At 39.1% G+C, this 24,722-nt stretch overlaps 2 protein-coding genes across 8 annotated transcripts; both read right to left on the bottom strand.

Annotated features, from left to right (window-relative positions):
* Positions 1 to 3,064: 3,064 nt before the first annotated feature.
* LOC136856402 (uncharacterized) lies at positions 3,065 to 15,613 on the bottom strand. 6 transcript variants are annotated; one of them, XM_067134243.1, is made up of 5 exons: positions 15,446 to 15,613; positions 14,828 to 14,898; positions 5,849 to 6,040; positions 4,708 to 4,795; positions 3,065 to 4,231 (listed from the first exon to the last, which is right to left on the bottom strand). In XM_067134243.1, exons 2-5 carry the CDS (start codon positions 14,890 to 14,892, stop codon positions 3,236 to 3,238), a joined length of 1,341 nt encoding a protein of 446 aa, XP_066990344.1. In that variant the 5' UTR covers positions 14,893 to 14,898; positions 15,446 to 15,613; the 3' UTR covers positions 3,065 to 3,235. The 6 variants fall into 6 exon arrangements, with proteins under 6 accessions (XP_066990344.1, XP_066990346.1, XP_066990347.1 ...); XM_067134245.1 differs by having other exon boundaries at positions 15,455 to 15,510; XM_067134246.1 differs by lacking the exon at positions 14,828 to 14,898 and adding an exon at positions 6,681 to 6,751 and having other exon boundaries at positions 15,455 to 15,473.
* LOC136856403 (uncharacterized) lies at positions 11,230 to 14,306 on the bottom strand. 2 transcript variants are annotated; one of them, XM_067134247.1, is made up of 3 exons: positions 13,988 to 14,306; positions 12,902 to 12,989; positions 11,230 to 12,393 (listed from the first exon to the last, which is right to left on the bottom strand). In XM_067134247.1, exons 1-3 carry the CDS (start codon positions 14,098 to 14,100, stop codon positions 11,266 to 11,268), a joined length of 1,329 nt encoding a protein of 442 aa, XP_066990348.1. In that variant the 5' UTR covers positions 14,101 to 14,306; the 3' UTR covers positions 11,230 to 11,265. The 2 variants fall into 2 exon arrangements, with proteins under 2 accessions (XP_066990348.1, XP_066990349.1); XM_067134248.1 differs by lacking the exons at positions 12,902 to 12,989; positions 13,988 to 14,306 and adding an exon at positions 12,767 to 12,880.
* Positions 15,614 to 24,722: the final 9,109 nt, after the last annotated feature.

Raw genomic sequence — 24,722 nt, 5'->3', positions numbered from 1 at the left:
TGTTAGAGGCATACTGCCTGGGGTCTCTCTCTCTCTCTCTCTCTCTCTCTCTCTCTCTGGATGGTGCTTTAAAGACTCTTGCGTGGGGTCAGGTGTGTGTGTGTGTGTGTGTGTGGTGAGAGAGAGAGAGAGAGAGACAGACAGACAGACAGACAGAGAGATAGTTTTCCACAAGAAAGAGAGAGTTTTTGCCATGAGAGAGAGAAAGAATCGTTTGGTCCTGTGGAGAGGAGGAAAACTGTGTAAAACTCTCTCTCTCTCTCTCTCTCTCTCTCTGTGGAGAATTAACTTTCTCTCTCTCTCTCTCTCATGGAAAGCTTCTCTCTCTCTCTCTCTCTCTCTCTGGTGAAAAATTAACTCTCTCTCTCTCTCTCTCTCTCTCTCTCTCTCTCTCTCTCTCTCTCTCTCTCTCTCTCTGGTGAAAAATTAACTCTCTCTCTCTCTCTCTCTCTCTCTCTCTCTCTCTCTCTCTGGTAAAAATTAACTCTCTCTCTCTCTCACATGGAAAACTCTCTCTCTCTCTCTCTCTCTCTCTCTCTTAAATAAGTTAATAAGATACAACCGATTCCAAATGTGAATACTCCTCTCTCTCTCTCTCTCTCTCTCTCTCCCGCGCCGTAAAACGCATGCAAATGCAAGCATCATCCATTATTCACACTGGTTCCTCGAAATTTCGTGAACTGGTCCAACCCCCACCCCCAAAAACCCCAAGGAAACGTGTGGCCCAGTGGTCAGCACTCTCCAAGCGTGATATTTATAATTGATTTATTTACTATTTTTTATTTTATATTTATTTTTTATTTATTTATTGTGTTTATATTTATATTGAATATTTATTAATTTATATATATATATATATATATATATATATATATATATATATATATATATATATATATATATATATTTACGACCCACAGCAGCTGACATACCACCAAATACGTGTTGGACTCTGTCCCTCGCGTTGGTGAGATACGTATACCTACCAGTAGACCATGAGAGAGAGAGAGAGAGAGAGAGAGAGAGAGAGAGAGAGAGAGAGAGAGAGAGAGAGAGAGAGAGAGAGAGAGAACATAACAATAAATAGCTATAAAAATTAAGAAATGCAATGTTGAATATAGACACACTAACCCATTGCTGCTCTCTCTCTCTCTCTCTCTCTCTCTCTCTCTCTCTCTCTCTCTCTCTCTCTAAACTAAGCCGGGAGCTTTGGACGTGCATTGAATGAGCAATACGAGACATCTTATGAGATGGTAATAAACTCTCTGAGAGAGAGAGAGAGAGAGAGAGAGAGAGAGAGAGAGAGAGAGAGAGGAACGCCATTCTCCTTGTAATGCAATTGAGAGCAGTACCGTAACTCACATCTTAACACCCTCTCTCTCTCTCTCTCTCTCTCTCTCTCTCTCTCTCTCTCTCTCTCTCTCTCTCTCTCCTGAGGTAATTTTGCTGAGATGGACAATTACTGGCTTTATTCTATCCCATTACAAAAGGTCAGCGTAATTCCCTAAGCGGTTTATCCGCGGGGAAAATGAGTGGGGGAGCTTTAATTTAAGTGGTTGGTATTTTTTCATTTGTGCTGGGAGATCTAATATATCTGTCTATCTGTATGTATGTATGCATGTATATGTATGTTTATATATATATAAATATATATATGTATATATGTATATGTTGGCAGCTCCTATAGAATAAATAGCATATAAAATTTGGGTCTTGGAAACGTAGGGCGCTAGACTTTTGCCATCGAAGGTGAGAAGTGGTCTTATCCTTTTAAAACGCCCGATTGGACAGTGAGTTAATAACAGAAATTCATTTCTCGCTATAATGTGGTTCCGATTCCACAATAAGCCGTAGGTCCCGTTGCCAGGTAACCAATTGGTTCTTAGCCACGTAAAAGTAAATCTAATCCTTCGGGCCAGCCCTAGGAGAGGTGTTAATCAGCTCAGTGGTCTGGTTAAACTAAGATATACTTAACTTTTATTATCTTGCAGTGCTTTTTGTTGATGCAAGAGACTCTGTCAGTTTATTGGACTTGGAACGATACCAGTCGATGTTTTCCCAATGCCCGCTGAAACCTTCGAATGAGGAGGTAAGTGACGTTGAGGCTCAGAAGTTGGATGTTTTAGGTCCGGCTACCATTCGTGTTGCTCTAGGGAACAGAATTCTTTTGGGTCAACCTGCTTGCCGGCGTGACGTATGTGTGGGTACTAGTGAAGTGGAGGGGAATGCTTCTATGGGTGATAATTTGAGTGATGTTGATGATGATAATATGGGTGATGTTTAGGATGATACGGAACCTGTGGTAAATAGCCAGTCACTGTTTATTCTATAGGAGCTGTCAGCATATATAATATGGAATCGAGTCGATAACTGAATAAACTGAATACCTTAATAAACGCATGTGGGCTTGACCTCGCCCCAGTGACCTCTCGCACACCATAACATTAACTCGATGACAACCGTCGAGCCCAAATGTATGGAAAGTTGAAACACTGAAAGGGATCCCACTTGGAAAATTATATACCAGATGTCAGCATGGGTTGAATACCCATACATACGAAGACTCTGGAAGGAGGGTCAGTGAGATGTGCGGAGAGGCGACAGTGAGAGCTCCAAGTGTCTTGTGAGCTTATATGAAAATTTCTGAATGCCCATAGACTAAGTAAAATTCTAAGTCCAAGAATTTTACAATGTGCCTTTTCAGATAAAGACTCGCTCAGTGCTACCCATGAGAAGGTGGGAAGTTATACAGTTCTGCAGACTAGAATAGATGTATTTAAGGGGGAAACATAATTTTCATTTTAAATTAAGGTATTTAAAACGACTTGTGAAATTTCTAAGATAGCTGACATATATATATATATATATATATATATATATATATATATATATATATATATATATATATATATATATATATATATAGAGCCTCTTGGGTAAAGAAGAGTTTAGGGCCTAGCAGCCTCATCCCAAATCCTTCTTCATTTTAAGCTCTGTCTAAGAATTCCCTGAAAGTGTTCCAGCATTAACCAGATCTTGAAGGAAAGGGTTAATAAATATTCTATTTTAAGGAATTAATATTTTATTAAATTCCCCAAAATTCAGGCCGCCAAGTCTTCGACAACACGCACCACCTTCTTCAGGATCCTGAGAGCGTTTTCGTCTGTGATGTGCCACGTGGAGTAACTCATGACGTAGGACGAACTCCCTCCGGTGCTGGCCACTACATGGAACATCATGTTGGGCGTGAGCTCCATCTTAACGAAGGATGTGAGCATGCCTCCCCTGACATGCCTGTAGTCCTCCAAGCGTCGAAGGTCCCCGGGACAAACGTGTTGGAGATGGCGTAGTCGCAGTCGATTGGCACCGGAGCATCTCCCCTGAGGGCTGTCTCTTGAACATGCTTCATCTCCCTCACCACCTCTTCCTTGAGGACGTGTTTGCTCCTCACTTTCTCCCGCATGTCAGCGTCCAGCTTCCTCGCGTGGTCCCAGAACGTGTCCTTGTTGTACTGAGGAGTGTCTATCGTCTGCACTATCCTGCCGATGTGACAGCCGAAGGAGACCGTCTTCTCTTTCCCCCAGTAACGGCGGAGGTTGAGGGTTTGTCTGCTGCGGATGCCGACGGCGTCACCAACCTCTACCCCGGCCTCTCGCGCGAGTTCCACCAAGGCCGTGTTTACGGCGAGAATGAACCCCGAGTTGAAAGTCACGCCAGCGCCCTTGCACTTTTCGTAAAATTTCCACAGGGTTGGGGACTCCAAGCTGCTCATCAGGTAACGCGTAGTCGGCTGGGGATCTTCTGGGAAGCCAAACGCCTTGTACAGCAGAGGCGTGAACTCAGACTGCAGATTCCTCTCAGCAAACTTCTCCACTTCATCAGGATGTTCTTCCAGATACTCCCTGATCTCGTTCTTCAAGGAGAGCGTTTGCTCGTCGCTCGCAATGCAGCCTACCTGTTCCTCGTCGTCTACGGAAGCCCCACCAATGACCTCCTCCAGGATTTTAAACAGCGCCACAAAGATGTAGGCGACAACGTTGCCGTCTGAGATGCCGTGGTGGAAGCTTATGAGCAGGGTTGACTGGTGTGGGAACCCTGGGTGACATTCGTGTGTGGGAGTGATTTGCCCTCGCATGAGTCTAGCACGCCACAGGGGTCCATCCTCGTTATGAGTGTAGGTACAGTTCAGCAGAGCAGTTACTTCCTCGATCAGATTGTCTCCGCTCACTTCCTTTGGAGGAGACAGCGGAATATTTGATTAAGAAAGATACTTTAGACTTTCAAGAACTGTGAAAAATACTTTTTTCAAATTAAACTTCAAAGTGATTTGCTTAAATGTTAGGTCAAAGAGATTCAGTCAAGTATCTTAGCATTTTCCAGAATTGCACCATAGGGCAAAACAAGAGAAATTTCTAGTCTTAAATCACTTTCTACAAGATGTGATTGGTATATTTCTTTTAATATTTCAAGAGGCTGTGAACAGGAAATACTCATTCAGTGAACTTAGAAAAGAGCCAGTTGTTTAAGTGAGTGAAAGTGTGGAGTGAGCAGAAACGAAGAATCAGTAGAGAATTAGCAGCAAAAAAGGTTACGGAGACAATACAGGGGTTTATACAGCGGGAAAGGAATAGACCATCTTTATTCTTATAAGGGCATGAACTTCTATGCCACCCCGTAAGGCATTCCCTTGGGGCAACCCCAACTCACTTGGAAATCAATCTTTCTTCGTTCCATCTCGCATATCCACAATTCCCCGTCGCGGTAGCGAAAGCACGTCCGCAGGGTTTGAATCTTGCTGAAAAGGAAACTTTAGATGATTTAACATTTCATGATGGCTACTTGATGTTCTGACAAGGATTATATATCAATATTCAGATTTTATCAGATATTCAGAGATTGATTGATGTCGATATTGTGTCTACTATGATGAATATTTCAGGTAATCATCAAAATGGAACTGTTGAATGATGAATGAGGCATTTTTCATGACTGCTCGGACAAGTTTTACATAATTCATCACCACTTAAAATGATTGGCGAGAGAGAGAGAGAGAGAGAGAGAGAGAGAGAGAGAGAGAAAAGTCATACAACTGTTACTCTCCATATCTCAATTAGTGTCTCCATGACCCTAATCCACCCAAGCCAAACCCAACAGTCAGCACACATCCAGATTCATCATTCACAGCTTAGGTCAACATAGGTCATTTGACCTTGGCTGACAATTGACCCCAGGCCCTCTCAATGGTAAGGTGGATCTCCTACCCAATGTACGATAAGTCCCACATAGTTAATATTGATTTTCATTTAATGGAAGTTAGCTCTAAAAAGAGTCAGGCTTACTAGGTCAGGTCAAAAGGTCAAACCGTGTAGCACAGCTCAGGGACAGCGAGAGAAGGATTACTGAAAATCCTTGGGTTGTATGAAGGATAAGAGTTAGGGAGGACCCTTTTGGAGCTAAACAGTGGACTTATGATGAAGTCGGGTCAAAGATTTGAGGTCGCGGGATTGAAAATCACATGAAGAAGACACACTGACGACGATGTGCAGGAAATATCGTAAGCTTAGAGCAGAGTTGTGTAAAGTCTCTCCTGGAAATTGATAATTAAGACTAATCTCTTTGGGAATCTGACCTTCTGACCTGTGACCTATGACCTTTGATTTACTAGGGCAACGCTTAATATATTTGTAATAATTTGGGCCCCACAGTCTAGTGTATGGGACACTTGGTGCTCCAGAAAGAGGGCCTAGGTCAGACTTTCTATAGCCCAATGAAGGGGGCCAAACCAGGGCGCCAAGGGGCATTAGGGCAACACCCCCATCCCAAAATACAAAACAGTAGCCAAACCAACTTGTAAAGGTGAACGAGTGCCCTCTGAAGGTCCTCTGTCCTGAGGGGTTCCGCTGTCAGGACGCCCATGCAGATGGTGTAGTGGAATGCGCCCATACGGTGGAACGACTCCATTTGCTTCGCTCCTGCGCCCGCGGGCTGCAGCCATCTCACTCCTTGGGCGCCCCTGGGTATTTGGGATGCGTGGAGGGTCCTGCAAAGGGCATTAAATTGAAACAGAAGTAGCTCTCAATGACTTCATAGCATGATATGGTTCCTTGTTGATAGGCCTAATGGACAAGAGCCAAAGGTTGGTTTCCTTTGTTCGTTAATTTTAATATACCCTCCACCCCCTTCCCCGAATTTTCCACGTACCCCAAGTCTGAGAATATGCCCCATAGGAGGGCATTTGTTGGTGACAACGTAAACGGGGCCAAAAATATATCACGAGCCAAAAAGTGAATAAGTTCATCAATTAACTGTCCTGTACTACAATTGTCGAAGGATTTAGGTACAAATCTGTCCTTGAAAAGCATCCTATAATTGGTGGTTAGGACATAACGAGACTCAGGGGTCATAAACATGGTCATAAAATCCTATTTAAGTGAGAAGCTCATTTGACAAATGTCCCCTTGGCTCATTTTGAAATGAAAAGAAGCTCATTTGATAAATGTCCATAAAAACTCATCCAAATTCCTGTACCAAATCTCCCTTATCCCATTTCTAAAGCATTTTTTCTTTAGTCACTTGTTAAAGTGATCACAACTTGGTAAATGTGTAAAGTGCTCATGAATATATATATGATAGTGAATTGTACTACAGTTTTAAAGGAGTGGATGGCTTCCCACGCTGACCTTTTGGAGAATTGGAGGAGATTCAGAAGAGGAGAGATTCTTCTTAAAGGAGTTGACCAGATCATCTTGACCTGCAATGTGCAATAGGTCTGCTGAGAGAGAGAGAGAGAGAGAGAGAGAGAGAGAGAGGCAAACTTGAAAATTCAAATTATGTTTTCTCTCTCTTTTGAGAGAGAGTCTAGATGAAGGCTTTAAATTACATTTTCTCTCTCTCGTGTGTATGTGTGTGTGAGAGAGAGAGAGAGAGAGAGAGAGAGATATTATTGAAGTTTACATTTCTTCTCTCTTCTCTCTCTCTCTCTCTCTCTCTCTCTCTCTCAATTGGCATAAAGCACTTTCTAGGCCCAAGGTCACACCCTTATCTTAGACCAAAGGTCACCTCCCGAACCTTATCGCCTCCTGAGGACATTTCATTTATAAAATTAATATTAATTATAAGCATTATTATAGAAATCATTATCAGAAAACTACAGAAACAACTGTAATTATTCAATTATATCTAATCTTTAAATATAGTTAGCAACTCAAGTCACATATTTGGCAAGATCGTTCTCCCAAACCAAAAAATCAATTTATATTTATATATATTTCTTTTCGGCGCTGTGGTGATCTCAGTACAGTTTAGAAGTTACATGTGCATGTAAAATGCACTTGATGATAAGTCCTGCACTCACTACAGTCACTACAGTCACTGTAAATCACTATATCACTGAAGAGAGGCAACGCTTCTTGGCTCGGGGTGACGGAGTCTCGTGAGTGTGGAAGATCACCACGACGTTCGAGTTGACTTTATTAAAATATTATTATTTTTTTTTATTATTTGCAAAGAGAATATTTACGGCATTGGTCACTTAAGTTGGAATATAATTATAAATGATTTAACATGATTCAGTTTTCTCTGCATTCGTAAGTCGATTGATTATTTATTAATATAGATACAAAATACGTATGAGATCGACGACGGTATATATATAGATGTATATACGATTCCTGTCCCAGACGGCTGCGGGTTACTGTCCTTTGAAGGGCAATAATGGCTCTTATGCTCTCTCTCTCTCTCTTGCTCTCTCTCTCTCTCTCTCTGAATATATAATCAATAACAATAAATTATGTTAATATATAAACTACTGTTATCATCTAGTGTCCCACTGTCGTGTATTGGTTAGTCTAAACGAGCTGTTTGAACCAAGACGGCCATTCTTCTTCTTCTTCTTCTTCTTTTAACGTGCTTTTTTCCCATTAATGCATCTTTAACTCATTAATTTCCCCTGCCAGACCTATGCCAGCACAGGCTCTTGTTCCCGAGGCACCATATGTAATGCTGTATGTATAACAATCGTGCCAATGCACTGTGGCAAACATTAATATATCTTGAAGTACACTGTTGGTGGGATTCCGCCATGTTTGTGAGAAATTGCTCGATAATTATTTTGTATTGATCTGATTATGCAATATTAAAGTGTGTTGGCCTTTGTTTGGTAATTATTTCTACTTTTCAGTGATTTCTGTCAATACTTTTGCATCATTCGTCTTGTTCAGAGCAAGAAATAACATTTTAAGACTTAATATACATAAGTAGATATACAGGAGGCTGCAATTTCTTTAAAAAATCCTTAAGAAGATCTAATCCATTGTATGAACTTCAATAACCATTTGAAGTAGGCACAAAAGTTCCTATCAAATTGAGGTAATATTGAAGAGTGCAAAAATATATTTCATACCAGATTTGGAGAAGAAAAAAGAAGGAAATATGAAAGAAATAAACATTAAAACTAAGAATAAATCAACACGAGGAACTGGTGAACGATGAGCCGTTGCAAAGACAATGCTTCAGTCGTCAACCTCAAATATGGTCGGGTTCTTGAACTTCTTGTACCACTAAATGGAACCTTGATCGTGTGAATCAGAAGTTCTTTGCCCTATTAACATCAGCTAAGAACATGAATTATAAGATTTTTCTAAACTTGGCTGCTACAAAATCCAAAGGTATTGGCTAATAAACCCATAGATTTTCTGGTGGATTCTATCAATTCGTTTCAACCTCACAACTCGAAAGGGTTTTCCTCAATTTGAAGTTCATGTTGTAAAATGATTGGCTGGATGTGTATCTATACGACTGTGTCCCCTCTCCTCCCCTTTTCCATAGACGATCCCCTTTTACCAAAAACCTCCCCATAACACTGTGTATGGCAATAGCATTCAAAATGGCCACCTTACAATAACATATCATCGCCCTCTCCCAGTGGTCTACTCCACCCAGGACCCTGCTCACCCTAGGGGTCCCCTACCATGTTGGATGAAGTTCTGAGGTTAATTACAAGTTAATTACGGTCGACTGCCAAAAAAAAAAGGTAAATTGTTAATAAGCAACCAAAATACTATAGAAAGAGTCAATTTCCAAGGTAATACCCAATGCAGAACAAACCCCATAGTCATACCAACCTCACCTTCCTAACCTCACTTAAGGCACTGTGCCCTGATATGACCAAGGGGGCTTTGGGCCCCCTGGACCCCTCTCCCCAAGAAACGCTAAACATCGGAAAGGCCTGATCCTGTCTCTCTGCAAACTACTCCCTAATTGGGAATAGATATCCAAAATCAATCGGTTATTTTAATATCACGATCGAACTACTGGAGGCCTACTGTAGGTTACTGGAGGCCTACTGTAGGTTACTGGAGGCCTACTGTAGGTTACAGTAGTCCATGTGGAATGGGGCTAGGGTTTGAATGTGGGCCTAAGTCTCATATAAAAATTTAAATTATAATTAGATTTGACCCACTGGTTTATAGGCCAAGTAACGAAGACTTGAATAATTACAAAGAAAACCCCTGCCATGAATAAATGGGACACTTGCATGTAATCGTAATTTTGGTTCTGTTGGTTTTTTTAATTTTAGGTCCCATTTATTCATGACCTAAATTTCTTCCGTGAATTGAAGTTGTTAGTTGAGAAATTTTCACCTGCAACCCAATGAATATCAGATCTCTATTTAAACATAAGGAGAAATTCGATCCACTAATGACCTCAGGAGTTGTATATTTATTTAATTGCCCCAGATGTAATCTTGGGAACTACGTCGGCTCCACGTGGAGGTTACTCAAAGTGAAACTGGACTCTCATCGAGGCGTTAGCTATAGAACAGGTGTCAAACTGACCAGTCCTGAATTTTCATGTATACGTGAACATGCAAAGAAATGTATTAAGTCTGGGTTCTCGTTGGACAACAGTGATATATGTGATGGCCTGTCAGTGGCTCTCACGGCAGGTGCATTTGTGCTGACATTGGAATTTGCTCAGTTGGACACAACAGAACTATTTGATCGTGGTCCGAGCACATGGAAACAGCATGCACTGGAATGCCTAGATTCCGGTGGGGTATGTGCGATCTCTCATGAGTTACTTATGAGAGGAACAGTGACTCGTGTAGTGTTTAAAGAAACCGCCAGTATGAAGATACGTTATTTACGAACATCCATTGACACTGATATCTTTTCCAGACTTTAGAGGGAAAACCCCCGGTTGTGAAGCAGTGAAACCAAACGATGTCTACGCAATGAAATTGTCCATTTGTGCATTTTTTCTGTCTTGAATGTGTACATTCATTCCAGGGTTTTAATATAAAGAAATGTTTCTCTCAACAGGAACCGAACATCGTCCTGGGAAGGACGAATATTTGGAAGTGGTGTATTTTACAATACGATATGAGATTAATTGTGGTCTTTATAACCTTATTACTTTGTGTGATGACCAGGGTGTCAATCACTAGTATTGCTTGGCACAGAATCATTAGTCTACTTGATTGTGAAACAGTATCTCCTCCAGTTATGTGTTAATCGCACCATTTCATGACCGTAGCTTTTGCTGAATCACTTTCGTTCAGTTTGTCGATAAAGTCTAGTTTTGTATATCAGTGTCTCATTTCAGTAGACCTTTGTGTGAAGACAGGTTTAGTGAGAGTCTTATGACGAAGGAGAAGGGATCTGCTGACCCAAGGAAATAGCCACGGCTACCAGAGACATCTCAAGAAAAGTGAGATGTTTGATTCTATTCTTAAAACAGACAGATCAATAAAAAGATGGCCCTCGAACCCGGGCCATTAGCAAACGTAAAACTGACATAAATTACAAAGATTTTAAAATTATAGCCAAACTTCTAACGAACAATATTTAGCAATCTTAGAATCACTCTTCATTCAACAACTCGTTCCACAGTTAGACACCCAGTCTTCCTCAACACCTCCGTATCTCTCGTGAGTTGAGGTCGAAGCTGAACCCGGCCCGAATTGTCTGTCACTCGGTCTGTCGTCAGCACCTTATGGTAGTCACCCCTCCCTATCCTTTGTACTTGTCATTTATATTATTTGTAAATATTTTTAACTTAATTTTCAGTCCGATTTTGTTATTTTATATAGAGTCTTCCTGGTTAAGAAGGATTTAGGCCTGGTAGCCTCATCCCAAAATCCTTCTTCATTTTAAGCTCTGTTTAAGAATTCCTGAAAGTGTTTTAACATTAACCAGATCTTGAAGGAAAGGGTTAATAAATATTCTATTTTAAGGAATTAATATTTTATTAAATTCCCAAAATTCAGGCCGCTAAGTCTTCGACAACATGCTCCACCTTCTTCAGGAGCCTGAGAGCGTTTTCGTCTGTGATGTGCCACGTGGAGTAACAGATGGTGTAGGACGCGGTCTCTGAGGTGTTGGCCACTATATGGAACGTCATGCTGCATGTGAGCTGCATCTGAATGAAGGGCGATTCTGCCTCCCCTGACATGCCTGTAGTCCCTCCACAAGTCAAAGTCCCCTGCGATGAACGCGTGGAGATGGTGTAGTCGCAGTCAATTGGCACCGGAGCGTCTCTCCTGAGGGCTTCCTCTTCGATACGCTTCATCTCCCTCACCACCTCTTCCTTGAGGACGTGTTTGGTCCTCACTTTCTCCCGCATGTCAGCGTCCAGCGTCCTCGCGTGGTCCCAGAACGTGTCCTTGTCGTACGGAGGAGTGTCCATCGTCTGCAGCATCCTGCCGACGTGACAGCCGAAGGAGAACGTCTTGTGTTTCTCCCAGTACCGGCGGAGGTTGAAGGTTTGTCTGCTGCGGATGCTGAGGGCGTCACCAACCTCTACCCCGGCCTCTCGCTGAAGTTCAACCAAGGCCGTGTTTACGGCAAGAACAAAACCCGAGTTGAAAGTCACGCCAGCGCCCTTGCACTTTTCGTAAAATTTCCTCAGGGTTGGGAACCCCAAGCTGCTGATCAGGTAACGCGTAGTCGGCTGGGGATCTTCTGGGAAGCCAAACGCCTTGTACAGCAGAGGTGTGAACTCGGACTGCAGATTCCTCTCAGCAAACTTCTCCACTTCATCAGGATGTTCTTCCAGATACTCCCTGATCTCGTTCTTCAAGGAGAGCGTTTGCTCGTCGCTCGCAATGCAGCCTACCTGTTCCTCGTCGTCTACGGAAGCCCCACCAATGACATCCTCCAGGATTTTAAACAGTGCCATGAAGATGTAGACGGCAGCGTTGCCGTCCGCGATGCCATGGTGGAAGCTTACGAGCAGGGTTGACAGGTGTGGGAACCCTGGGTGACATTCATGTGTGGGAGTGATTTGCCCTCGCATGAGTCTAACGCGCCACAGGGGTCCATCCTCATTATGAGTGTAGGCACAGCTTATCAGGGCAGTTAATTCCTCCATTAGATTGTCTCCGCTCACTTCCTGTGGAGGAGACAGTGGAATATTTGATTTAGAAGGATACTTTAGACTTTCAATAACTGTGGCAAGTACTTTTTTCAAAGTAGTTTCAAAGTGATTTGCTTAAATGTTAAGTCAAAGAGATTCAGTCAAGTATCTTAGCATTTTCCAGAATTGCACCGTAGGGCAAAACAAGAGAAATTTCTAGTCTGAAATCACTTTCTACAAGATGTGATTGGTATATTTCTTTTAATATTTCTAGAGGCTGTGAACACCAGTCAAAGGAAATACTTATTCAGTGAACTTAGAAAAGAGCCAGTTGTTTAAGTGAGTGAAAGTGTGGAGTGAGCAGAAACGAAGAATCGGTAGAGAATTAGCAGGAAAAAAGGCTATGCACGGGAGACAATTCAGAGGTTGTTACAGTAGGAAAGGAATAGACCATCTTTATTCTTATAAGGGCATGAACTTCTATGCCACCCCTTAAGGCATTCCCTTGGGGCAACCCCTTGAGGCACCCTGATGCTCAACTCACTTGGAAATCAATCTTTCTTTCTTCCATCTCGCATACCCACAATTCCCCTTCGCGGTAGCGAAAGCACGTCCGCAGGGTTTGAATCTTGCTGAAAAGAAAAATTTAAATAATTTAACACTTCATGATGGCTACTCGATGTTCTGACAAGGATTATATATCAATAATCAGATTTTATCAGATATTCAGAGATTGATTGATGTCGATATTGTGTCTACTGTGATGAATATTTCAGGTAATCATCAAAATGGCACTGTTGAATGATGAATGAGGCATTTTTCATGACTGCTCAGACAAGTTTTACATAATTCATCACCACTTACAATGATTGGCTAGAGAGTGAGAGAGAAAGTAAGTCATACAACTGTTACTCTAATAACTTGGGAGACGTTAGTGTCTCCAAGACCCTAATCCACCCAAGCCAAACCCAACAGTCAGCATACATCCAGATTCATCATTCACAGCTTAGGTCAACATAGGTCATTTGACCTTGGCTGACAATTGACCCCCGGCCCTCTCAATGGTAAGGTGGATCTTCTACCCACTGTACGATAAGTCCCACATAGTTAATATTGATTTTCATTTAATGGAAGTTAGCTCTAAAAGAGTCAGGCTTCTAGGTCAGGTCAAAAGGTCAATCCTTGTAGCACAGCTCAGGGACAGCGAGAGAAGGATTACTGAAAATCCTTGGGTTGTATGAAGGATAAGAGTTAGGGAGGACCCTTTTGGAGCTAAACAGTGGACTTATGATGAAGTCGGGTCAAAGATTTGAGGTCATGCGGGATTGAAAATCACATGAAGAAGACACACTGACGACGATGTGCAGGAAATATCGTAAGCTTAGAGCAGAGTTGCGTAAAGTCTCTCCTGGAAATTGATAATCAAGACTAATCTCTTTGGGAATCTGACCTGCTGACCTGTGACCTATGACCTTTGATTTACTAGGGCAACACCTAATATATCTGTAATAATTTGGTGCTCCAGAAAGAGCGCCTAGGTCAGATTCTCTGTAGCCCAATGAAGCAGGCCATAACCAGGGGATTAGGGCAGCACCCCCATCCCAAAATACAAAACAGTAGCCCAACCAACTTGTAAAGGTGAACGAGTGCCCTCTGAAGGTCCTCTGTCCTGAGGGGTTCCGTTGTATGGACGCCCACGGAGAAGGGGAAGTGTAGTACGCCCATACGGTGGGCCGACTCCATTCGCTTCGCTCCTGCGCCTGCAGGCTGCAGCCATCTCACTCCTTGGGCAGCCCTGGGTATTTGGGATGGGAGGGTCCTGCGAAGGGCATTAAATTGAAACAGAAGTAGCTCTTAATGACTTCATAGCATGATATGGTTCCTTGTTGATAGGCCTAATGGACAAGAGCCAAAGGTTGGTTTCCTTTGTTCGTTAATTTTAATATACCTCCACCCCCTTCCCCGAATTTTCCACGTACCCTAAGTCTGAGAATATGCCCCATAGGAGGGCATTTGTTGGTGACAACGTAAACGGGCCAAAAATATATCACGAGCCAAAAAAGTGAATAAGTTCATCAATTAACTGTCCTGTACTACAATTGGCGAAGGATTTAGGTACAAATCTGTCCTTGAAAAGCATCCTATAATTGGTGGTTAGGACATAACGAGACTCAGGGGTCATAAACATGGTCATAAAATCCCATTTAATCTTTTAAGTGAGAAGCTCATTTGACAAATGTTCCCTTGGCTCATTTTGAAATGAAAAGAAGCTCATTTGATGAATGTCCATAAAAAAAACTCATTCAAACTCCTGTACCAAATCTCCCTTATCCCATTTTTAAAGCATTTTTCCTTTAGTCACTTATTAAAGTGATCTCAACTTGGTAAATGTGTAAAGTGCTCATGAACTATATATATGATAGTGAATTGTACTACAGTTTTAAAGGAGTGGATGGCTTCCCACGCTGACCTTTTGGAGAAGTGGAGGAGATTCAGAAGAGGAGAGATTCTTCTTAAAGGAGTTGACCAGATCATCTTGACCTGCAATGTGCAACAGGTCTGCTAAGTGAGAGAGAGAGAGAGAGGTGCAAACATGAACATTCAAATCATATTCTCTCTCTCTCTCGTATGTGTGTATGTGTTGGAGAAAGAGAAATTATGAATTACATTATTAAGTTTACCTCTCTCTCTCTCTCTCTCTCTCTCTCTCTCTCTCTCTCTCTCTAATTGGCATAAAGTAGTTTTACAGCCCTTGGCCAAGGTCACACCCTTATCTTAGACGTAAGGTCACCTCCCGAACCTCATCGCCTCCTGGAGACATTTCATATTAATAATTAACATTAATTGTAAATATATTTACAGAAATTATTATCGAAAACTATAGAAATAACTGTAATTATTCAATTATATCTAATCTTTAAATATAGTTGGCAACTCAAGTCACATTTTTGGCAGAGCTTGTTCTTCCAAACCAATAAATTAATATATATTTATAAATATATTTCTTTTCGGCGCTATGGTGACCTCAGTATGATTTAGAAGTTACATATACATGTAAAATGCACTTGATGATAAGTCCTGCACTCACTACAGTCACTACAGTCACTATAAATCACTATATCACTGTAAAGAAACAAAATCTTCGCTCGGGGTGATGGAGTCTCGTTAGTGTGCAAAATCAGCCGCTACGTTCGAGTTATTTTTTTTATTATTTACAAAGAGAATGTTTATGATATTGGTCATTTCTTGAAGTACACTGTTGTGGATTCCGCCATGTTTGTGAGAAATTGCTCGATAATTATTTTGTATTGATCTGATTATGCAATATTAAAGTGTGTTGGCCTTTGTTTGGTAATTATTTCTACTTTTCAGTGATTTCTGTCAATACTTTTGCATCATTCGTCTTGTTCAGAGCAAGAAATAACATTTTAAGACTTAATATACATAAGTAGATATACAGGAGGCTGCAATTTCTTTAAAAATCCTAAGAAGATCTAATCCATTGTATGAACTTCAATAACCATTTGAAGTAGGCACAAAAGTTCCTATCAAATTGAGGTAATATTGAAGAGTGCAAAAATATATTTCATACCAGATTTGGAGAAGAAAAAGAAGGAAATATGAAAGAAATAAACATTAAAACTAAGAATAAATCAACACGAGGAACTGGTGAACGATGAGCCGTTGCAAAGACAATGCTTCAGTCGTCAACCTCAAATATGGTCGGGTTCTTGAACTTCTTGTAAAAAGACGCTGAGTCATTATACCTCTATTCTTACAGGAAGCAATAAAATATTATTTTATAAGTGAAGGGTGAATCTGATACTATCGTGTTGAAAAGTCACATCAGCATAACTAATTTTGTTTTACATACAATTGTAAAATTATTGGTGGCGTGATCTTATACAACGTCATTTTAGGAAAATGGGGTTTTTGCAAAATATTTCACTATAACATACCCTTAAAAAAATAATAGGAAGTTTGTTTCTCTAATACCTTTTCTCTATTTTTCTCATAATATAGACGATTCTCTTTCAGTTTTCCATGTTAATGTATTTGGAATTAAGAAAAAATTATTCTTCACAACGAGAAATAATAGTTGGTTATCGGGAAGCATAAGAATAACATGACCTAAAATAGATAAACTTCTTTCACTACTTGTTGGCTTTGCTACCACCACTAACTGCACCCAACAGAGACGTCAGAAATTAAGCTCCAAATCCATAAGAACTTCATGAACTAACGGAGACAGAATAGGATGAACCGTTGACATAATAATTCCACAATCTCTCTTCTTACAGATATTTTTCAGGTAGTCCTGCATTATCCAACTCATCTGGTGTCTCTTTCACCTACTATTTCCCGAGGGGTAAGCGAGGCACATGCCCAAGCCATCCCTTCCCCAAGCATTTCTATCTCCTTTATACATGGAACTTCGGTAACTGAGTCTTCCTTATGATGTCTCTGATCATATTTTACCTTCTGATGCTTAACGTTCCATTGAAGTTGTAATTTAAAACTAACAAAATACTGTAGAGAGTTTTATTTTCCTATCATTCAAGTCGGTATCTCAATAAGTTTCCCAACTTATTCTTCCTGCAAATTGTTTGATTTGCCCTTGTTTTCTTAGTTTTTCAGTAAATTCCAATCAGATAGAACCTGCACTGGATATCATTGTTTCTAAATATTTGACAAATTCCACATTATTAGTCCTTTTTTCCTTTAATGTTATTACATCTTTCAATTGTATACCGATCATTCATTCTGTTTTTATTATATTTAGTCTAATCATTCCTCTCGATATGCTGATGTATTTGTTATTGAAGTTTTGTCAATTTTGTGACTTGTTACTATTTAAAACGCATATTCATCTACTAGTTTCTCGATTTCCTCCATTCTAAACCTTCTCTTCCACCTCCGACCTCTTTTTCCGTTATAAAGTCTAACAGAAGGGAATACGACAAAGGAGAAATAACCCGGTCCTGTCTTCTTATCTGTGCGATTTTTGTCAGTATTTTTTGCAAACTGAATATTTCATTACAAACTCCTTGAGTGCAATCCCTCTATAACTGCCACATTCAGGTCAGTCAGGTCATCTTTTGTTTTTTCGGTATCACCAGCTATAACATATAATTCTAAGATCAGGATTTTTCCTCGTTCCACAGTCTTCAAAATGGACTGAGTGGCACATAGTTAGCTGGGTATCATTTCAGTTTCAGCTAAAATGAACTCTCTGGTGATCCCATCATAACCTGCTGTTTTACATCACCTAAGTCTCTTTATTGTCGGCCTCGCTTGAAATATTAGCACATACACAATGAAAAAATTCATGAATGGACAAATTACTGACCCAATGTATATTTGGTAAAATGCGTTTTAAACAAGCAATAATATTATCTTATATTGCATTCAGACCTCCAAATACAGGGGCTTTTCTCTTTGCCTGAAATTGAAGAGTGTGTTATATGCCCGAGTATTTGGATTGAGAGCTACTTCAACGATACCCAAAAAACGAAAATTTAACATAAGATCTAATTTCCAATCATAAAATGCGATTGATCTTATTTATCATAAAACTGTGTAATTATGTATCGGTATGGGTCACCACTCCGAAGTATAAGATTCATTTAAAAATACTTAAAATTAAATAATTAATGCACAATCCAATTTCGGTTCAAGACAGTGTGAAATAATAAAACGAATTAAGAAGAGATTTCAGAAACATTTGATCTTTTCTCTGAAAAACTTTTTGGGATTATAAACTCCAAATTTATTTGAGGTCGCACTTGCTATCCATCGATGGATCTTACCATTTTTGTGTACGCGTGTGTGTGTGCGCGCGTGTGCGCGTGTCATTAAGATGCATCCCATTATCAGATTTTAAACAAAAATCTACGTTTTAGCGAAAATTGAAAAAAACCCCGATGTAAGTCTTTTGTTGCCACTAACTTTGGCAAACTTTTCTCCTTTCCTTTATTCTGTTCTGATGGGATTTCTTTCTAGCTTATCAGCTGAGTTTTCTTGTACTTCAGTATGTGTTTTCCTCGAAGAGCGATGAGGCAAGGAGGTCATTTATCAACATTCTTTGGAATACTTAGTTTCATGGTACCCGTAGCCAAGTTGGCAGATTTTAAGCAGTCTGTTCTCATTTTGCTATTCAGCTGCCATTGTGTAAAAAATGAAAGCCGTAGAGTTTCAAAGAGTTTTCATTTCATCTGGTGGAAGACTGAAGACTGGATTTGATTCGCCATAACAAATCTTTGATTACAGGAAATATCAGTGCTTATTGAGGCTTTGTATTATATATTTGTGAATATTATTACATATCATGAGACATAGGAGATGCACATAAGTGGTTTCGACCTGTTGTGCTCATAAGCTATCGAAGAAAATATAACGGATTTTAATTGTCATGAATATAGTCGAAATAATTCCTCCCTATATACCAAACATGCAATACATTACCGCCCACCCGCTCATGTAGCATCCAATAACATGCTAATCAAGGATGTAATGTAGGCAGGAAAAGAAGAAACATTCTCCTTCCACAACTAACACTATCACAAACTGCAAGTTTAAAAAAGACAGACAGAATTTCCATAATATGTATTTATACTATCTGATGTCACTGAAACTTTTTAATTTTCCGTTTTGTCGACTATACCTGAGTGAACTATAACTCAAATTCAGAGCAACCCCCTCCTCTTACATTCCAAATGGTAGCCAATTGTGAACTCTGACAGCCTCGCCTTACATGTACTGTTTTTATAGGAGCTCTCTCTCTCTCTCTCTCTCTCTCTCTCTCTCTCTCTCTCTCTCTCTCTCTCTCTCTCTCTCTCTCCTCCTCCTCCTCCTCCTCCTCCCAGAATAACATTATAGAGCAAGTCAAATATTTGAGTTGTTAGGACAGAAGCAATGAAGTGGATTCTACCTTTCAGATTACCTTATATTCTGTCATATATTCATAACACTGTTTACCAGTGGAATAGTTCCAGAATAATGGCTGTGGAGGATTTGTTTATGCTGCTGGCGTGAATTGAATGCGAAGTTGGTGAATGCAACGAGTATTAACACAGAGTACGTAAATATCCATATTGATGGGAACACTTATAACAGGTAGTAACCCTATAGTTGTGAAATCGATGCTGTAAACCTGTAGCAAGATCAGAGCAGATACCTGAGAAAACAACTGAAACTTTTTTAAAAGTATAGTAGAAATACTGACGAGGCCTCTACATAGTGAGGTAGACAGCCTGGCTCAAAGTATATGCAGAAAGTATAGTTATTATACGGGAACATTAAACAAGAGAATATCGGCATAGATGAGAAAAGTGTTTAAAGTGTATTTGCAAACTGGATAATTCAAGGATGATTACGTGACTACCATTACATGAATAAAGAGGGTGTTGCTCGCGAGAAAGGAAGACATAATGGAACAACATGGAATTACGGTGGAAATGTTTAATAGGCGAGAGGAACTGCGCTAAAATAAAATGGGTACATCGGAGTAGTTACATCGATGGTGAAAAAACGATGAAGCGTTCAAGAGTCTACAAAAAATTCAATACAGACTGATTGAATGCTAATGGGTAGACGCAAGTTAGAGTAATGCAAGAGTTGAGCCATGTGTTATCACAATCATTTGGCTTTTAAAACACGTATGGAACTGGAATGGATTCCGAATAAAAGAAATATCCGAATAAAAGAAAGAGTAAGAGATGAAGTATTGATGTAAGAAATGTTACATATTAATTCATAACAACACAAAATAATCTCTATTAGCTTGACAAACTCCATGAACTTTAATCTAAGACACAGTGAAATAAAATGATAAAATATCGGCACAATTGCAATAAAGATGAACCAATAAACACAAACCAATAATTAAAAATTATATAGATTTCATGACAGAGTCTGTGTTATTCAAAGGTATTTGTTACCAACTATTGCTATCATAGGCAACCTGGTGTGCTTCACATCGTTATGTCCTCCACCACCTCTTCTATCATGCAAAGAGGTAGTAACTCCTCTCATCGAGGTTCTTCAACCACTGTGCAACGGTACTCTTAACAGAGTTTAACGTCTCAGGTAATTTCTGCCTTGACCTCATCAGTTACATTCTTGCGCTATTATCAGAAGAGGATAAAATGGAATTTTGGTTAAACACCTGTGATTTTGGTTCTTATAAAAGTTGTTAAATTTCAGGTGTCTGAATTTTTCTGTATGAATTATTACAGATGACACCCAATTTATCTGGGACTAAACCTATGGTCAAGTGACTGTAACAAAATCAAAGGAATTTTTACATTTTTAAGCTACTCGATTCGTCCATATAAAAAAAAAAAAAATAGATGACGGTTGTTCCGCTATGGCACCCAGAAAAAGAAAATACAGGTCTGTTATAAATTAAAGTGCCTTTAGTTCAACACATTCGAATGACTAGGCATTTCCCTTCTCATTACTGAACGAACAAAATTAACGGGTCTTAAATTCCTGCAAATTTTTTCTTAACATATATAATTAAACACGGTCTTTTATTAGATATGCAGCAATAAGTTGCAGATATCAACTGGGTTAACAGAATGTTGTTGGGAATCCAAACCAGACTGAAATTTTATAAGGTTATTAAAAAAATGTTAAAACTTCATTGTCATATACTGATATTTGTTGCATTCCAAGTCGACTTCAAAGTGTTTATTCACAACCTTTGTCTAGTATGCAGATTTAAAACCTCGGAGAAAGGAATAATTTCCGTTATTGGAAAGTGGAAATAAGTAATAAAGTACATACATTTCTTATACTAAACTGACAAACGATTATAAAACAGATACTGCTGTAAATTCTATTTTGGAATAATTATGAATAATTACCATAAAGAATAACATTTTAGCCTAATACTTATGCCTGAATCTTTAACGTAAACTTTAGCTATATCATCACACATTCTCTATTTTATCACATATGTGCCGTTCTTTGTATTCAGTTATCATAAAATTAGTTTTTGAATTTAAAGGAAAATATGGAAGAAATCTAAGCCAGCTAAATTAAACGCGGGAGAAAAAGGAAATGTAAACGTGGTCTTATTTTTTAACGAAAAGCAAAGTCAAAGAGATTCTGAGAGACAGCATCAAGTGAACAGTTCTAAAGGGTCGGCCTTGTTAAGCCTTTCCCGCCAAAGGTTTACGTTTGTCCCCGAAAAGGTAAAAATGCCTTGAAGCACAAACCAAGAGACTTTGTCCCGTTTCCTCCTCCTTCACCATAACGGTATTTTTCATATCTTCCTTTTTTTCCATGCTTAGTTCAGCGCAGAAGTCGGTGGGGCAGCCTGTTTACTAGCCTTATCTAGCACAAACATAGAGAAAACCAGAACATGAAGAAATAGGATGCAACTTTTTCATGAAGTAAGAACACAAACTAAATGGTGAAAATTCAGAGCATAATAGATGGAAGAAGAGTCCTTTATGCCGAAATTCAGTGAACACTGACTTCCCAAGTTTGGATGGCATAAGGAAGAGGTGGTTTGACAGGATTTGCAGTACAGGAGGACTGACTCGATCCTAGAGAAACAGTAAGTGATTATGTTAAAAAATGCGCCGAAGTTTCTTTGGCGCAATCAGGTTTCTGTTCCAGTGTTGGCCTCAGCCCACGGCCATAGGCGCTCTTGTACTGGCCATGAAACTCAGCCATGTGTGTGTGTGTGTTTATACATATGTACTGCATTCCTTATGTATTTTAGATGGTATTTTATTCCGTAGTAGGTTCTAATCCCCGTGAAGTGGTAAGAGACTACCAGTAAATCCCATGATTGTTTATTGAGGTAACTCACTGGCGTATGGTACAGTATTACTCACTAAATCCGAAAACCTTGTGGAAGCAGTTATGTGTGTATATATATAAATGTATTTTACACATGCACACAAATATATATATATATATATATATATATATATATATATATATATATATATATATATATACATACTACATATATATATATATATATATAATATACATACATATATATAAGTATGTATATATATAAATATATTCTAGAAACACACACACATACACACACACACACACACACATATATATATATATATATATATATATATATATATATATATAACTATATATATATATATATATATATATATATATATATATATATATATATGACTATTTATCACATCACCGTGATTCATATACAATCAGAAAGCTACAAACGTCCTTTAATATCAAATTCACTCTACCTCGGAAATAATATATTTTCATATATGTTACCGAAGGGGAATTTTTAGTTGATAATAAGTTAAATCGATATAAGTGGGCTCGAACCAGCGAAGAAAAACTCAGGACAACAGTGGACGCATTTTAACTCACAAAGGGACCGAACCCCAGTCTTTCAAGTGATAGTCCAGGGCATTAGCAATTCGGACACAAATGTCATAAAAAGGTTTTGGAACCTAAGTACTTACGTATCTAAGTTTTATCCCGGGCAGGCGACTAACGCCTAACACACCAGCAAATTTTACTCCCCGACCCATCAACGCTCGAATGGCTAACATTTCATTCGGCTTAACCCTTTCACTGTGAAATATAATGGAAATGAACACATGGAAAGGCGTTTCACAGAAATAAATTTCTGCCGAACTCTGGTCTTTCGAGTGAGAGTCCAGGGCATTTCTGTGAAACACGTTCCATGTGATTATGTTAAATTCACTCTCGTGTTCTCGAATTTTTAGTTAAACCTAAAATTGCTGCGTTTACAAGTATTCCATACCATCTTTGGTTGTTTATTTAACATTATTCTAGCTAACGATCAGAGTTTCGTGAAACAAAAAAGTTAATGCAACCAATGGACTGACGCTTCTTCTAGCATTTAACCTAAGGAAATAAAGAATGCTTTTCCATGTTAGACAAAGGGCAATAAATAAAAAATAATTCCAGCATATCCGTTAAGAAGTTGAATAGTTGTTGAAATCAGTACATATAATCCGGGAACAAATCCAATATCCTGGAAGAAGAAAGGAAGAACACATACGATAAACAGAGATGTGAAAGGAGAAGAGGATTTATCTTTCTGACGTATAGACTGCCCAGTTTTTACTTGAAATCTTATTCAGTTACCTTAGCAGTAGCTATAATTTATTTGGTGGATGCTTATACTTATATAATTTGAATCTAAGAACCCCTGAAATTGCAGTTATAGTTACCAGTTCTACCTAGCTATCTTTCTTGTCTTATTTTCTATTTATTTCTCTTTCTATTTGTTCATAGTGATACTATATTAATAGGTATGAGCAGAAATAAATGTCCTACATGTCTCGGTTGTGTAATAGTCTAAGCGCAAACCTCAGTTTTCTAACCACCACGGTTTCGAATATCACATGGAAAAGAAAATCTAATCCTTCAATTCATTTCAAGTTTCAAATATTACCAAACCAATCTGGGGGTCTTTGTAGCCATTGTAATATAGAGTTTCTGTATAACAACACATTCTTTTCCAACGTAACCAAAATTGAAACTACCTAAAGGAAAACCTATTATTATCACAGCACAAAATGCGGAAAGCTTTGATTTTGAGAATAAGCAATCCCGGATTCGCGTAAACTGGCTGATATGGTCGCATGAATCTTAAATATTATGTAAAGGAAAAGTTCTTAAAGATGGCTAATCAGAACTAATTTCATAAATTTTCATGCTGAGTTAATTTAGTTACAGAGTTTTAAAAGAACTCTGGAGAAATTATTGATGCACATGTAAAATGCCCCAAAACAAACTTATATAAGTCAAGAACACTACTCTAAGCAGAGTACGAGTAGATGTTTGCTCATCGAAGTATAAGAGCCCTCTTTATTTGCTTTACGAAAATAATCATATAGTAGGCCATTTTTATTAGATGTTATAAAATTGCCACGAACCAATGTTTTACCTGATGCTAGAAGCGAGATAACGAGCTTTTGTGTACATTTGAATCTTTATTTTCAGGCCTGTCTACAAAAGATAGAAATCCACTGCACAGCCCAAGCGTTATCAACTACAAACATTTATAGACATTCCTATTTTCAATCAAACTCAACGAAATTATGCGCCAGGATCTTAATGATATTCCTTTGATATCACTTAGACAGCTGGACTTACTAAGCAATCACGGGTAATATTGATACTAAATATGAACCCATATCAACGATCATAGCTGCATCATGGCATGTGAGCTCCTCCCCTTTCGTGTCCCTTTCTTTGCTTTCCATATATATGCTGTGCAACCATGTATGCATGTATATGGAAGAAAGAGGGACAATGAGAGAGCAATCTTTGTCTGCTATGATCACGTGATATGAATTTTCATGTTAAATGTCATC

This window comes from Macrobrachium rosenbergii, chromosome 35, assembly GCF_040412425.1.
Source record: "Macrobrachium rosenbergii isolate ZJJX-2024 chromosome 35, ASM4041242v1, whole genome shotgun sequence".
Classification (NCBI taxonomy): domain Eukaryota; kingdom Metazoa; phylum Arthropoda; class Malacostraca; order Decapoda; family Palaemonidae; genus Macrobrachium; species Macrobrachium rosenbergii.
The sequence above is the reverse complement of the archived record's forward strand: the minus strand, read 5'-3'. Positions and strand labels throughout refer to the sequence as shown.